Here is a 17112-nt window from a genome sequence, read left to right as displayed (position 1 = left end):
CGCGCTCCCCCCCCTCTCTCTCTCTCTCTCTCTCTCTCTCTCTCTCTCTCTCTCTCTCTCTCTCTCTCATCATGTTGCGGTTTCAAGTTTAAAACAAGTTGAATGCTGCATGACTGAGCAGCATTGTCGGGTGTCATTTGTTATTTACAAATGAAGCTTGCTAGAAATGTCATTTTGCATCTCACTGCATTCAAACAGTGTGCATGTGAAACGCTCATTCCTCTCTTAGTTTATACATTAGGCCTACTAGATTTTCTTTCTTTTTAAATTAAATTGTAATATAATCCGATGGTGCTTTGTAATAAAAACCAAATGAAAACCAATTTTTTTTAAAGGGGTCATATGATGCGATTTCAATTTTTCCTTTCTCTTTGGAGTGTTACAAGCTCTTGGTGCATAAAGAAGATCTGTAAAGTTGCAAACACTAAAGTCTCAAAACCAAAGAGATATTCTTTATAAAAGTTCAGAGTTAACCACGCCTACCTAAAACGGCTCGTTCTAACACGCCCCCACGTCTACCTCACTATGTGGGAAGATTTACATAACGCTGCCCAAATGTTCACGCAAAGAAAGAAGGCGTAACTTTTATTCTCGCTGTAGTATTGTTGCCGCTGCCGCCATGTCCTGAAGACCTAAGCCGGGGCTTCCCCTCACGCTAGGCCTCTGTGTTTTTCATTGCCGCTGATGATTCAAACGTGAGTTTTGAGCAGTAGAGTAGCACTTGTTGTTTGTCATTTCTCCGATCACAAATGCAGACAGAGTTTTATGTTTACGCGGCGCGATGCAATGCCACGCAACGCAACACAACGCGTAAAAAGACAGTAGAAGTCATTATAATCAGTAATTATGTCCCCACTGGATGCAACAAATGCCTCATTTGTAATGGGTTTTAATGTTTATGTCTCATCGCTCCGGCCGGACACGGCATCAACAGTATGGTAGGGGCGTAACATTTCCGTCTCACGCTTGAGGTATTTGGCCAATCACAATGCACTGGATAGCTGGCCAATCACAGCACACCTCGCTTTTCAGACCGATGAGCTTTGTAAAAATCGACACGTTTCAAAAAGGCGGGGCATAGAGGAGAAACAATAATGTACAGTATGTGGAAAATAATGTGTTTTTTTTACTTTAAAGCACATAAACACATTTCATTACACCAAATACACAAAATAATGTTCTTTTTAGCAGCATCATATGACCCCTTTAAACAAAAAAGAAGTATTCATTTAAATTCAGTAGGCCTACATCTTATTTCTTATCATTAAATTAACCCACATTATAGTGACATTATAACCATGGCAAGAATTTTCACTGTTTATTGTGATATATGTATACATTCATATATTTGTGACTGGTAAATCTAAAATTAAGTAATGAGAGTAAGCCTACCCTTATGAAAAAGAAGTTTATTCAAGTGTACTATTAGTACACTTCTTTTAAACTAAAAATAAGAAAGTATACTTTCAGTCTACATTTTATGTACTTTTCAGAAATGGGCTTTATGTACTTCTCAGAAATATACTTAAAATGACATTTAAGTATACTTGACTTATACTTAGAAAAAGTCTAAATATATTTGAGCTATACTTGTGCTCTGGGAATCCATCTTTTCATTGTTATACTGTAGGGGACGCTAGTACACATCTTCTGTACAGAATTTCCAAAACACAAGCGAAGAAGAAACTGAAACAACAGATGCTTCCACATGTAATGTAACACCATCAGACATAAAACAGCATCAAAACTGTGTGATGATACGGAATAAAATGTCGACCCATGAAGAGGTAATGACTGTCAAGCTTTGGGCTGTTGATTGACTCCATCTACGTTTTGATTATCATTATCATTCATCTTTTTTTGTTCAAAATGTTGTTTATTTATTTATTTTTATTTATGAAACTTACTCACATTCATGTGTTTATAAAAAAAGAATGCATGAAGCTAGAATTAAATGTTTTTGTTTAGAAGCAGATACCCCGTTCTTTCTTTTGATGTTTTGTATGTTCAGATATTCATATAACAAAATATATACAAATTAATACATAAATAGGGACATAGTAGTATTCTTAAAGTATGATGTAAAGTTCACTTAAAGAAAACTTACGAGTGTACTTGCAGTATAAAACTACTAAACTAGTTACTAAATGCTACAAGTATTTAATTAGTAAACTATCAGCATGCCTATAAGTTCACTTTTAGTATAGTTGCAGTACAAACTAAAAACATAGATGTAAACTAGCTGTGTACTCAAAGTTCACTACTGTTATACTTAAAGTATACTTAAAAGTATACTTTTATATACAAAAAAGTGGGCCAATTTAGTCCCAAGGAGTATTGAAATAGTACACTTACAAGTATACTACTAGTACACTGATATTTGTATACTTACTACATAAAGTATACTTAAAAATATACTTGAACTTTACTTAAGTATACTTAATAAAATAAACTTGAAGTATACTTCTTTTTGGTAAGGCTACTATATTTTGTTTATATGTAGCCCAATGCTAAAAGTTAAAGGTAAAGGTAAAGCGACATTAGGGCATTGATTAATTTGGTCATCTTAAAGGTGACTCAAATTTTGTTTGTAAACTTTAAAATGTATACTTATATTTTTGACTTGAGGCTCTCGATAATTCGCGCCCTGATAACAGCAACTTGCCACCCTTCTGTCGTTTCATATTATATTATATTATATATATATTATATATAATTTAACCCAAAAAAGTGGATTATTTATGCTCCCAAACTACGAAAAAGCACAATCAAATGTAGGCCATATTAAATGTATCCTTTAACATTTTGTGTGAGAATACTATCCTTTACCGCACTGAACAAGTCAGGTTGCTTCAGACACATCTGGTAAACGATTAATAACTAGGCCTCAGAGTTTCAATGTGTTTGCCTGACACTCTACTTCCCTCTGCTGGGCAAGCTTCAAAATTAATGGGAAGAACTTGGTACTCGGAGGAGCCAGAAAAAAACTTGAAGCAAGGACTGTATGTGATGTAACTTTAGGTAAATCAAACACTTCAGACAGCATTAAAATGATCCTATCTGAAAATAACTATATTTTCCTCTGGCAGACCTAACTTATTTTCAAATTTAATATATATTATATTACTTTGTAATAAAATATTATATTATTTATAATGCCTTAAAGCTATTGTAGAAGGAAGGCTACAATGAGTGAATTTCCTCCATGAGTGAGCCTCTCTTTGTTGTTGTTGTGTACAATAAAATAGCATTTGAGTTATGAACTACTGGTGAAAAATAAAGTACATGTCTTCAATTCCTCGTTTGTGTGTTGTGCTCAAAACACAAGAGGGCAGCAGCAGTCCATCATGAAAACAGATCTCTGCAGCCCTATGAACTAGATACAGTTTGGGAGAACTGTGATTGTGAATATATAGGATATTATGCAAAATATGTAAAAGATCATGCGAAAACGACCGGTTGACTGTACATTATCCGGCTTATAATTTTATAATTTAACCATTATCCTAAAGCTAAGAAAGGAAATACAGCATAATCGGCACACCAGTAAGACACATCACCAGCAATATAGTAATGTTAACTTAATAGTGTATTAAGTTCTCTGAAGGCACAGGATAGCACTAGGTGGATATTTACAACCCACTGCTGGAAACAAAACAATCTGCACAAGCAGCTTGTGAACGATTCTGAACTGCAGGTAAAAACTATTTATGTCCATAACAGTTTTTTAAACATAACATATCAAAGTATGCCCCATTGCTGAATGAAAGGCTAGAAATGCCCCTGGAACCATTCCCACTGAAAAGCAGTATGTCCAGATAAAAAGTGCTCAAACCCATTTAAAACCAGCTAACAGACCAACTTGTCCAAGCCAGGAGACCAGAAAGCGTAGCTGAAGCTCTTTTCCCTCAGCAAAGGCGGTCTGAGGTATAAACCCAAACAAAATGTATAACATTCCTGTGTAAAAACGAAGACGTTCAGCGTTCTGCTCCTTTTCCGCTGTGCTGCGTCCAGCTGTTTTGAAACGTTAAAAGAACGCAGAACGCGTCCTCTGCGTGTGTGAACGGCCCACAAATGACAGGCATAGGACCACGCCTGTCCTAGAAGGAGGAGTGGGTGAAGGCATAAATGCAGAAATGTTTCACTGTCACGCTTTACAGCTGCAAAGGAGCACAGGGCAAAAAGTCAGAAAATGTCCGGCGTGGCATCCACACTCGCCAGGAAGAGAGCCGTGGCGGCTGGCTTTGGGACGAACGCCAATGCGGTGAAGTACCTGAACCAGAACTTTGAGAGTCTGAGAAGTGAGTGTCTGAGCCGTGGGCAGCTGTTCTGCGACCCAACGTTCCCAGCCGCTCCCGAATCTCTGGGCTTCAACGAACTCGGTCCACGATCGCCAAAAACCAGAGGTGTTGTGTGGAAAAGACCCGGGGTGAGTTCCTGTCAAAGCAACATAAATGTAGTTTTACCAAAGTAATGCATCATGTAGGTAACCAGTTCATGTCCTAGGTTAAATGCGTTTGTTTCTTTCTATCTATCTATCTATCTATCTGTCTGTCTGTCTGTCTGTCTGTCTGTCTGTCTATCTATCTATCTGTCTGTCTGTCTGTCTGTCTGTCTGTCTATCTATCTGTCTGTCTATCTGTCTGTCTGTCTGTCTGTCTATCTATCTATCTATCTATCTATCTATCTATCTATCTGTCTATCTATCTATCTATCTATCTGTCTGTCTGTCTGTCTGTCTGTCTGTCTGTCTGTCTATCTATCTGTCTGTCTATCTGTCTGTCTGTCTGTCTGTCTATCTATCTATCTATCTATCTATCTATCTATCTATCTGTCTATCTATCTATCTGTCTATCTATCTATCTATCTATCTATCTGTCTATCTGTCTATCTATCTATCTATGTCATTGTGGCATGAAGCATTCAACTCTTGGTAATGTGATTTTCATAAAAGGCAAAATATGCCATTGCCAACACATGACTCATCCCATGAGTATTTAAATGGAAAACTGGCAACATAGAACACATTTTCAATGCTTCTTACCATTTCTGCAGGAACTGACCTCCAATCCTGAGTTTATTGTTGGAGGGGCTACAAGAACAGATATTTGCCAAGGAGGTTTAGGTAAGCAAATGCCCCTGCTAGGTGCAGATCTAACAGATTTAAAAGTCCACAAGGTGTTTGTGTTTGTGTGAGATTAACCAAATATGTCTTGCATTTTATGAAGCTCTCTTGGAGTTGTTATTCATTTGAACTTTATTGGGAAATCCCCTTTAAACATGTGGAAACATTTTAAGAAAGCACACCCAATGTCTTTGAGTATTCTGTTCCCCTTTAAACAAGTTTGCACGCTCTCATAATGAATTAATATTGCACTGCCGTCTAATTCTTACTATTAAATGAGACCCTGTAGTTACTCACACATCAGAGAAGTCTTTGTGCACTTTTTGGGAAGAATACTAGCCACTGCTGTTTTCAGCTCTCGTATTTGTTTTACTTGCAATTAATCTGTTTAGCCGGGTGGAGAAATTTCCTGTACATTTGACATTTTTTGTAGATTTTACTTAATTACTTATTTTTGTGTATTTGCCTAAATATTAATTTCTTTACAGAAATTATTATTTTTGTATTTATTAATTTAAGTTAGATTTTATTATTTTTTTAAATAATTTTTTTTATTTAGTCAGTTTGAGATCACATCATGTGCATAGGCTTGATTTAAGGCTCATGCAATACTTGTAGCCTCACTAAACACTCCAGAGAGGCATAAATTATTATTAAATGAAATGGTTTCTCAGTCCTACTTCATTGTTTTATAGTGCGAAATAGAGCTAAAATTGTTATGATACTGGCTGAGGAAACTGCAAATCAAGCCTGCCAGTTTCAATGTTACTATAGTAACACTTTCAGTGTTGTTGCACATCATATCATCAGGAACATATTGTCATAGATGTATGAAAGATGAAAGCTGAGTCATTCAACTGAAAAGCAAACCGTTTTTTAGCTCAGTGAGTTGTAGGCATGCTCATTTCAAAGACTAGTCAGTTGACATGTGGAAGAATCTGAAAGGCGGTTTATTTAGAGGCATTCAGCTAAACTGAGTCGTCTTTGTGAAGATTATGGAATGCAAAGGATTTTGTGGTGGGACAAAAAATGTAGGCCTACAAACAAACCGCTGGAGGATTGAATCTCAGCATTTGCAATTGAGCATGTAGGAAATTATCTTAAAGGGATAGTTCACCACAAACATTAAAGGGGTCATATGATGCGATTTCAAGTTTTCCTTTCTCTTTGGAGTGTTACAAGCTGATTGTGCATAGATAAGATCCCTGAAGTTGCAAAGACTAAAGTCTCAAAACCAAAAATATATTCTTTATCAAAGTTAAGACTCTGCCACGCCCCCCTAAAACGGCTCGTTCTAACACGCCCCCACATATCTACCTCACTATGTGGAAATATTAGCATAATGCCGCCCAAATGTGCACGCAAAGAAAGAAGGCGTGGTTTCAGTAACCGCAGTTAGTGTTGAAGCAGCCATGTCAGGGAGATGCTGTGTGTTTCTAGGCGAAAGCAAAAGCACTTTATTTGGCCTTTCGAAAGTAGATGCATTTAGGAATCTTTAAGATCACTTACAACAGAACAGCAATGCATTTTATGGATGACCATTTCGTGAACCTAGGAGAGGAGGTAATTCTGACTTTGCTATGACCATCTGGCGCTTCTGAATCAGCTACTGTTTTGTTATTAGTTTAAGTATTTGCTATTGACTGTTCAAATGCAGAGTTTTGCGCATCGTGTGTGTGTGTGTGTGTGTCAGAGTCAAAGAGTCAAAGTCGAGTCAGCTATCTTAACCGTGGCTTGTGTACTGCAAACACATACCAGCTTCATCACTGTGTCTGTCACACGACTCTGTTCCCCTTTCGGGCTTGAACTGATGGTAAAACTAATGACATTATTTACTGTCTTTACATTTATTTTGAAAGATGAAGCTCGCGATTATGGTAAGGGGTGTTACATTTCCGACGAGTGCTTGCGGTGTTCGGCCAATCACAATGCACTGGGTCAGCTGGCCAATCAGAGCAGACTGCGCTTGTCGGAAGGAGGGACTTTGTAGAAAACGAAGCGTTTGAGAGAGGCGGGGCATAGAGGACCTACAATAATGTACAGTATTTGAAAAATAATGGGTTTTTTGAACATTAAAGCATGTCAACATATTCTGTTACACCAAATACACCAAATAATGATAATGAATAAAAAAGCATCATATGACCCCTTTAAAATTCTGTCATTATTTACTCACCTTCATGTCATTCCAAACCCTTTTGTTTTCTTCCTTCTGTGGAACATTAAAAAAAAATGATGTAGTCGATTGCTCCTTTCCAGTTCAGTTACAAATCATGGAGACTGAAGCCTTTGAAGTCTTAATATTTTTAAACTGCTTTAGCTTATTTGCATTCTTCATTTCTGTGCTTTGGTAAAATGTCAATGTTCCTTATTAACGTTGATTATACCTTTGTATATGTAAATCTGGTAAAGTTCATCAAACTTTCACAACCACAAGAGTTTCCTTTTTGCAGGTGATTGCTGGCTCTTAGCGGCCATTGCTTCCTTAACCCTCAATGAAGACGTTTTTGCTCGTGTCGTACCATCCAACCAGGGCTTTGGGCAAAACTATGCTGGAATTTTCCACTTTCAGGTAAACAAAGTAGATATGAAAGTTACATTGCACTTGGACAGCCTGTGAAGAGAAATATGTTGAATAATTGGGATGTTTGCAGAGAGATTACGTTTTAAGGAATGAAGCCTTGATAGGAGGTTGATAAAGCATTTTGGGTTAGAGTTTGCGAAGTAGTTGCTATTTTGTTCTGGGAGGCTGCTTGCTGCCTCTATGTGCTCAGCCTTACTGTATTTTGAAATTCCACTTTTTGCTGCGCCACTGAGTTTAATTGTATTTAAGCATTTAAATAATTTCCGGATCATAACTGTAAGTGACGCCAGAGATTATTCACTGGCCTTTCAGATGTAGCAGGCATATCAGTCTGTGCTTTGGCTCTTGATGCTGAGCATTCGTGAGTTATGAGGTTGTATCTTAAATCTAATCTGCTGTGATTCCTCCCTAATTTAAGTAAATTTGTTTTGCTGGTTGCAGTTGTGGCAGTTTGGGGAATGGGTGGATGTGGTGGTGGACGATCGATTGGCCACTCGAGATGGAGAACTGCTGTTTGTTCATTCCGCCACAGGCTCTGAGTTCTGGAGCGCCCTGCTGGAGAAGGCCTATGCTAAGTGAGTCATATAATCTCCGCTTTTGGAATGTGTTTGTCTTGCATCATAACAGCCACAATTGCTGTCTAGCTTACATTTTAGAATCAGTCTATTTGTTTAGTCTATTTTTTGCTTTAAAATAGTCTATTAAAATTATTATAATTAATTCAGCTGAAATTATTAAAATAATTATAATAATTTTTAATTTAAGAAATGTATGCAAACTAAACGTTTTGAAATCTAATGCTAACCAAGGCATTTGTTTGATCAAAAATTCAGTAAAAACAGTAATATTGTGAAACATTATTACAATTTAAAATAACTGTTTTATATTTTTATATATTTTAAAAAGTAATTTATTCTTGTGATGGCAAAGCTGAATTTTCAGCATCATTACTTCAGTCTTCAGTGTCTCGTGATCCTTCAGAAATCATTCTAATATGATGATTTGCTGCTTAAGAAACATTTCTTATTATTATCAATGCTGAAAACGGTTGTGCTGCTCAATATTTTTGTGCAAACCTGGATTCTTTTACCTTAAATTATAAATATGTGGTTACCGCTTTGCAGAGTGGTCAGTCATCATACACATGTAGCTCACAAATGTTGTACAATACTTTTATACCCTATGTTGGTAGTCTGTTTCACTCTTTTTTTGCACACATGTGTGACACCGTGTTCTCATATTCAGAGTGAATGGATGTTATGAAGCTCTGTCTGGAGGTTCCACCACAGAAGGTTTTGAGGATTTCACTGGTGGGATTGCAGAAATGTACGAGTTGAAACACGCCCCGTCCAACATTTTCCAAATCATCAGGAAGGCCCTGGAATCTGGAGCTCTGTTGGGATGCTCCATAGATGTATGAGCTCTTTAGCACACAAACTGATGTTAAAGGATTAGTTCACCCAAAAATTAAAATCCTGTCAGATAAGATACAGTAAAATAATGCTTATTTTACATAGATCACCAATGCAGCAGACTCTGAGGCCATCACTTATCAGAAGCTTGTGAAAGGACATGCCTACTCTCTTACTGGAGCAATCGAGGTTCGTCATCTGAGTGTCTTTCATTTTTTTAGGCTCCCTTTGCATTACTGTTCAGACAATGCCTTGGATTAGAATAAATTCAAATGATTTCCTGTGCATTTGCTTAGTTAAAGGAGACATAGACTAAAAGTAGCATTCTACTTGTTAACATTTATATGTATTATCTATCTATAATCTTGTCAGGTTAATTACCAAGGCCGAAAGGAGAAGCTGGTCAGAGTTCGTAATCCTTGGGGTCAGGTGGAATGGACGGGGGCCTGGAGTGACAAGTAAGACCCAAAAATTCAAAACAATATTAATTTATCAAGAGGTATATTTACTATATCATGCCGTTGCATAAGTTTGTAATGAAGCTGTTGTAGTGTTAAACAGTAGTATTCACAATATAGCTGGACGTAATTTGACCGTAATTATGTCTGCGTATTTTAGCTCTTCTGAGTGGAATGCTGTCGATTCGTCTGAACGTGAGAGTGTGAAAGCAGAAGATGGAGAGTTCTGGTAAAATTCAGTTAAAAACCATACAACCGCAACACTGAAGCTCTTTTTGGCACAATTATTCACTACCTGTTTACACTTGTGTAGGATGTCATTCTCAGATTTTGTGAGGCAATATTCTCGCATAGAGATCTGCACTCTGACCCCAGATACGCTGACATCTGACTCTGTCAATCACTGGAGTGCATGTAAATTTGATGGCACCTGGAGAAGAGGCTCTACGGCTGGTGGCTGCAGGAACCATCCATGTAAGCATGTTTATATTTCTGTAACCGACCAAAAGGTTTAAGTGGGCGTGACATAACAGCATCAGCTCAAGTTTGGAGAGGGACTGTCTATCAGTGACAGAGTCAACTTTTTGTTCACTGTACACATTGTAAAAAATAAAATAGCTTTGCACCACAGAAATAAATGACATTTTAATATATATTCAAATAGAAAAAGATTTTTCAATTTAAATAATATTTCACAATTTTTATCGATCAAATATAATATTACTGTTTTCATTGTACTTTTGATTTTACTGTATTTTTGATTGAGTATAAGAGACTTCTTTTAAAAACATTTAAAAAATCACTTTTGAATGGTAGCATATGTGAAAAAAATTCATGTGAAATATGCAAACTAAAAAACTGTAACCTGTTGCTTTAATTGTCGTCTTAATTATTTGTCTTCCACAGACACCTTCTGGATGAATCCTCAATTTAAGATCAAATTGGAGGAGGAAGATGATGATCCTGATGATGATGAAGTGGGCTGCAGTGTTGTGATTGGCTTGATCCAAAAGAACCGGCGTAGGCTGAGGAAGTCTGGAGAGGATATGCACACCATTGGCTATGCCATCTATGAGGTGGGGATGCTAAGATACAAATGTTTATGTCTCTTTTGTTGTAAATTTTATGACATAACCTGTGAAGGGCGCTGTTTATACAGCTATTCCTTTTCTTTTCTTCTAGGTGCCTCCTCAGGTGAGTACAATGGAATAACTTTAAAAGCATTTCTGAAAATTGAGAGAATAAACATAAATAGTAATAATGAAGCATTTGAAATATATTTTTCTAAAAATACTGGTCAATAATATACACAGAAAAAACATTCAAAGCACCAAGAAACCACCTAGTAATGCCCTAGAAACCCCCAAACCACCCCAGCAACTGCCGGGTAACCTCCCATAGCACCCTAGTAGTGTTGACTTTTGCTCAGGCAAACACCACTCACATTTTCTTCAGAAAATGTATGAATCTGGTTTATTGTCCCTTTGGTTCTTGATCACCTCATTGCAGTTCCACGGGCAAAAGGACATTCATCTGGATAAGAACTATTTCCTGACCCATGCTCAGAAAACTCGATCAGAGACCTTTATCAACCTTAGAGAAGTCAGCACCCGCTTCAAACTTCCACCTGGAGAATATCTCATCGTCCCATCCACATTTGAACCACACAAGAACGGAGACTTCTGTGTGCGTGTGTTCTCTGAGAAACAGTCTGAGATGCAGTAAGGATTGTCTCTTTTTTTTATTACCTTTATTTAACCAGGAAAAAGATGCACTGGAGTGCCAAAAGCAAAATGTCCTGGTCAAGATAGGCAGCCAAGTTTGCATATACAAATAAACAACAAAGTTACAACATACAGTACTAAAACCGACATACAAACATATAACCAATTAAAAACAAGTACACACCTTTAATTCACTCTCTAGATTACGTAGTCAAGATTTAAAACCAGCACAGAACCTATTATGGATAATTTCAAAAGCAGACTGTAAAAAAGCCACAGATTGTTGCTTAGAGGGGGCTGAACAATAGAAGATAGTATCATCTGTATAAAAATGGAACCTTGCATTATCAATATTAAAATCAAGACTATATATACTGTGCATCTTGACATATTATTAAGTAGGCTTAGATGGGAAGGGAAAAACCCAATGTGTACAGACAGAAGGTGTTCAGTCATATCCTCTGGAAGTTGTTAAGGGAGTCCCACAAGGATCTGTGCTGGGGCCATTATTATTCAGCATAATGTAAGGGGGTCTGAATACTTTCCGTACCCACTGTATATATATATATATATATATAAAATCTATAAAATCCCTTTAAATAAGCAATGAACCACAAAATAACATTTTCTGATAGCCCTACCATCTAAGCCTATTTAATAATATGTCAAGATGCACAGTATCAGAGGCCTTTGATAAGTCAATAAAAAGACAAGCACAATGTTGTTTATTATCAAAGGACTCCACAATGTCATTTAAAACTTTTTAAATGGCTATAGTAGTACTATGCCCTTTACGGAACCCGGATTGGTTAATAGACAAAATATTATGACAGTTTAAATACTGTGTCAACTGTTTGCTAACTAGATTTTCCAAAGGTTTTGAGAGAATACAGAGTTTATATGTAGGTCTATAGTTATTCATTAAAGAAGGATCACCCCCTTTTGACAGGGGAACTACAAATGCTGATTTCCATATCTTAGGGAATGTATTAGTTAATAATGAAAAACAACGGAGCAATATGATCAGGACCTGGCGATTTATTCACATCTAATTCTTTTAAAGCAGAACAAACATAGAAGAGAGTAATTTGTTGAAAAGCAAACAAATTTCAAATTTTGATAAGATCTTGATAAGACCATGTTTAAATTACTTGTTGTGTCTTGAACATATGATCAACCAAAACTCTATTACTTTATTACAAGTGGTCCTAAGAAACCTGCCAAGAAATGACAAAACATGTAATTATTATTATTAATAATAATAATAATAATAATTTTGTTTAAATAATTCTGTGGTCTGAAGGAAATTGTTCTTTTTTCTGTTTTTCTTATTTATTTATTTATGACCGTAAATTCTTATTTTTCCTAGAGTTTGTAGTCACAAAAAATATATATATATGTATATGTATATATATATATATATATATATATTTGTTTTTTCATTACATATTTATATGTATATATTATTATAATTAATTTTTTATAAGAAGGGGTGCCGTATGACCTGTGAGATTCTCCTTTCTATGTGATACACCAGTAGGTTTATCTACTGTCTCTGTCTCTCTTATTTCCTCCAGACAATGTGATGACCCTGTAGAGGCAAACATAGAAGATGTAAGTCCCATTTTCCTGTGTTCCTCTTATAATGCTACCATTGACTTAATTAATGTGAACATTATCAATAAACCTCTTTTCTGACTCCTCAGGAGACAGTGTCTGAAGATGAGGTTGATGCTGGCTTTAGGGGACTGTTTACTAAACTTGCAGGAGATGTGAGTTATTTTAGAACCTGCATAATGTTCGTGAATTACCTTGATAAACATGAAACATGTTTAACCAATTAAATATAAAAATAATGTTTGCTCTTCCCCAAGGACATGGAGATCTCTGCCACTGAGCTGCGAACAATTTTCAACAAAATAGTCACAAAAAGTTAGTCTTTTCTGTATATATATATATATATATAAATACATTGTATTCGTAAAGACATTAAGTAAACGATTTGTCTTCTGCTTACAGGAACAGATATTAAGACAGATGGTTTCAGTTTGGAAACATGTAGGGTCATGGTGAACCTCATGGATGTATCCTTTACAAGTAGTTTAAAGATACATTTCTGTTTAACTTCTCAGTATTTCTAAAAGAGTCATAAGCAGTTTGACTTAACTCTAGTGCAGGAAAGTGGCAATGGTAAACTAGGGTTGGCTGAGTTTGTCACTATTTGGAAGAAAATTCAAAAGTATCTGGTAAGTTTGTCTTAAGTGTGGCATAGAAATTCAAAAATGCTACTTGCAAACCTGATGGGTTGTCTTGGGCTAAAATCCTTGTCTTTTTAGGTCATTTATAAGAAGAATGACATGGATGGGTCCGGCTGTATGAGTACACCAGAGATGCGAATGGCTTTAAAGGAAGCAGGTTGACCTTCATTAAAACTTTTAGTTTTAAAATGAGTTTTTAATGAAGGAGCAGCAAGTGAAACTTCAAAGTAACCTCAAAGTAACTTGATTTATTGGTAATCATTGCACAGGATTCTCTCTGAATGACTGCATTCATCAGAATCTGGCTGCACGCTATGGAGACGCAGACATGAAGATCGACTTTGATAACTTTGTGTCCTGTGTGATGCGCCTGGAGATGATGTTCAGTAAGAACAGCTCTTTTTTTTTTCCTGATTGGTTGAAATATGTTTCAAGAGTGTTAATTACAGGTTTCAATGTAGGTCTTTTTTTTATTATTATAATTATATGGCTATGAAGTACTTGAGGTTTGTTGACCGCATTGTTGTTCACTACATTACATACTTTCTGAATTGTCTCACGTTAAGGCCTGTTCACACCAAGGATGATAACTATAAAGATATAGTTCTAAAAATCGTTCTCAATATTAAAGAATAGCAGAGTCCACACCACAGCTATAATGATAAAGGCACAGAGAAACGATATTGTTGAAATCACTTTCAGAACGATTTTTTCCAGCTGATGAACGATAAAAACATTGACAGCCAATCAGAATCCTGTTACAATCCTGCTATAACGAGCTCGAGAATTTAAAGCGGCAGACAAGAGTGCATTTAGAATAAACAGACGATATCGTCCGCTGGTGTGGACGCTAATATTGTTATCTTTATAGTTATCGTTCTTGGTGTGAGCAGGCCTTTAGACTTTTTTTTTTAAACTTTCAATTAATAATGTAAGTAGAACTTGAAAATGTCTTTCAATGTGTTATGTCTTTCATTACCACCTTGTGTGTGCAGCATGTTTTCAGTAATTGTTCCAGAGGCAATTATTTCTTACATTCGATGTAATGTGATTTTGTTTATGTATTATTTTTCATTTATATTTTTTTTATATCAATTAAAACCAAATTCTTCACTTTTAACTTTTGTAGAAGTGTTCAAAAGGATTGACGTAGACGACAGTGGGTTCATTGAGTTGGACTTCTTCCAGGTACTGAATGTCTTGCAATCTAATAGCACTGTATGTCTTAATGTTTATTTATTTTGTGTTAGAGCGTTTTAAATGGTTCTTTTTCTTTCTTTCAGTGGCTGACGATTGCTATGATTTAAAGGCAGAGAGGAATATTATGAATAGTATTTTTATTGTGCTATTTAACTTACACAAGAGACCATCATATAACTAAATGCTTAATTAGTATACTGGACCACTTAGAATTTGTAAATGTGTCCATTGTACTTTGCTCCAGACATACAAGCATAGTTGCCTGTTGTTTTATTTGTAATGTACTTTCCTCTTATTGTGGTGCTTGCAAGGCATCACTGTTTTGATTTTTTTTCTATTCCAAATTGTGTGGCTTGTTAAGGAGAATTGTGCAATTACTTCAAATGATATTTAAATAATACTTGAAATTAATCGATTTTCACCTGATCATATAGGCCTAGGGACCAGATTATCATATCAAACTTGGATGTGAACATTTTTGGCCAGTAAGCGACTACGTGACAATGCTCTGGCAATGAATCAAGCATCTTGGTTTTGTAAGCAAGCGCAAGAAAATGTAAAACCAACAGTAATATTACATACCTAATGAAATCGCTTTACAAACTTTTTGTGTGAAAAAAATTTTATGTGATTTTTTACTTGTTGTGTGAAAGGCATCACTGTTTTGATTTTTTTTCTATTCCAAATTGTGTGGCTTGTTAAGGAGAATTGTGCAATTACTTCAAATGATATTTAAATAATACTTGAAATTAATCGATTTTCACCTGATCATATAGGCCTAGGGACCAGATTATCATATCAAACTTGGATGTGAACATTTTTGGCCAGTAAGCGACTACGTGACAATGCTCTGGCAATGAATCAAGCATCTTGGTTTTGTAAGCAAGCGCAAGAAAATGTAAAACCAACAGTAATATTACATACCTAATGAAATCGCTTTACAAACTTTTTGTGTGAAAAAAATTGTATGTGATTTTTTTACTTAATTTTTAATTAAATGTGATGTATCATGGGGGGGACAGCCACATAATAACAGCCAAGAACCACAATTTGCTATTGATAATCTTTGCAGGTGGTATTAAAAGCCACAAACCTGTAATTTTGATTCAATGCACAGAATCTATTCAATCTATTTGTTGTTGTTGTTTGTTTTTGGTGAACTTTATATTTTTTGATGAAATTTAATATTCAAGCCTGAAACCAAGTTTTATTTTCTTTGCTGCCTTGCAAGCACTGGTATTTCCTTGTGTAAATTTAAATCTAGTTTGCATTATGGACCATTTGGAATTTATATGCATACAATATACAGCCTTGTTGCTGTAGAGAAACAAATAAAGTTATCTTTTATTATTTGTACCATGATTTTCCAGTGTGCATGTTATTTAGTGGCTATCAGGGGTGTCCACTTCTTGAGAATTTCTGTCAGTAATTTTCACTACACAATCTTTTGATGTTTGCCTCAAACTGTATTTTGGCGAAGATTTTAAAATGAGCTGTTTATTCATAAACTCGTATGAACTTACCTTTACCTTTATGGAAATACAAACGGATGACAGAACCATAGGACTTAAAGGGATAGTTTACCCAAAAATGAAAATTTGATGTTTATCTGCTTACCCCCAGGGCATCCAAGATGTAGGTGACTTTGTTTCTTCAGTAGAACACATATGATGATTTTTAACTTTAACCGTTGCAGTCTATCAGTCGTATAATGCATGGCAATGGTAACAAAATCTATGAGAGTAAAAAAAACATGCACAAACGAATCCAAATTAAACCCTGCTGCTCGTGACGAGAAATTGATGTCCTAAGACACGAAACGATCGGTTTGTGCCAGAAACCGAACAGTATTTATTTCAGTTTTTACCTCTAATACACCACTACGTATGTCCAACTGCTTTGAGCGCACGCACGGCATCCGGTGCGTGAGGTGTGTACGCGCTCTGGCGTAGTTTACGTTAATGGGTGTGTTGATATCCAGCCGAAGAGCAATCAACCATAACTTCAGGCGAGCAGGCTCAGAAGTTGGGAATACGTGGAAAGTCACCACTCCCGAATGAGTTCGTGCGAGAAAACGTAATCTTTTAGTTTTAAGTCGGTTTGAACAATCTGGATAAGCTCAAGTAAGTACCATTTTGATTAGCCGTCGTACCTACAATGACTGTACACTGTGTAACCAATGAGTGACATACACGCGCAAAACATTTCATTTTTGGGTAAACTATCCCTTTAAGCGCAGCGCTGAAAAGGGACGGGGCTACATAAAGTCTATAGACATACTTGAAATCACTGTTGAAATATACGCTCTAAAAAATGCTGGGTTAAATATAACCCAGTGCTGGGTTAAAAAG

General features: G+C 36.1%; 1 protein-coding gene across 1 annotated transcript; it reads left to right on the top strand.

The window, feature by feature from the left end:
* Window positions 1-4118: 4118 nt before the first annotated feature.
* Window positions 4119-15407, top strand: LOC107586086 (calpain-2 catalytic subunit-like). Its single transcript, XM_016273323.1, has 21 exons — window positions 4119-4429; window positions 5056-5125; window positions 7579-7697; window positions 8151-8284; window positions 8955-9123; window positions 9227-9310; window positions 9494-9579; window positions 9740-9808; window positions 9893-10053; window positions 10486-10655; window positions 10762-10773; window positions 11089-11300; window positions 12881-12917; window positions 13010-13075; window positions 13178-13235; window positions 13323-13387; window positions 13481-13549; window positions 13640-13718; window positions 13831-13947; window positions 14691-14749; window positions 14845-15407. The coding sequence occupies exons 1-21, from the start codon at window positions 4193-4195 to the stop codon at window positions 14866-14868; spliced, it is 2097 nt and encodes a 698-aa protein (XP_016128809.1). The 5' UTR covers window positions 4119-4192; the 3' UTR covers window positions 14869-15407.
* The last annotated feature ends 1705 nt before the right edge of the window (window positions 15408-17112 follow it).

This window comes from Sinocyclocheilus grahami, unplaced genomic scaffold, assembly GCF_001515645.1.
Source record: "Sinocyclocheilus grahami isolate Dianchi unplaced genomic scaffold, SAMN03320097.WGS_v1.1 scaffold77.1, whole genome shotgun sequence".
Lineage (NCBI taxonomy): Eukaryota > Metazoa > Chordata > Actinopteri > Cypriniformes > Cyprinidae > Sinocyclocheilus > Sinocyclocheilus grahami.
This window is presented reverse-complemented; position numbering and strand designations above follow the sequence as displayed.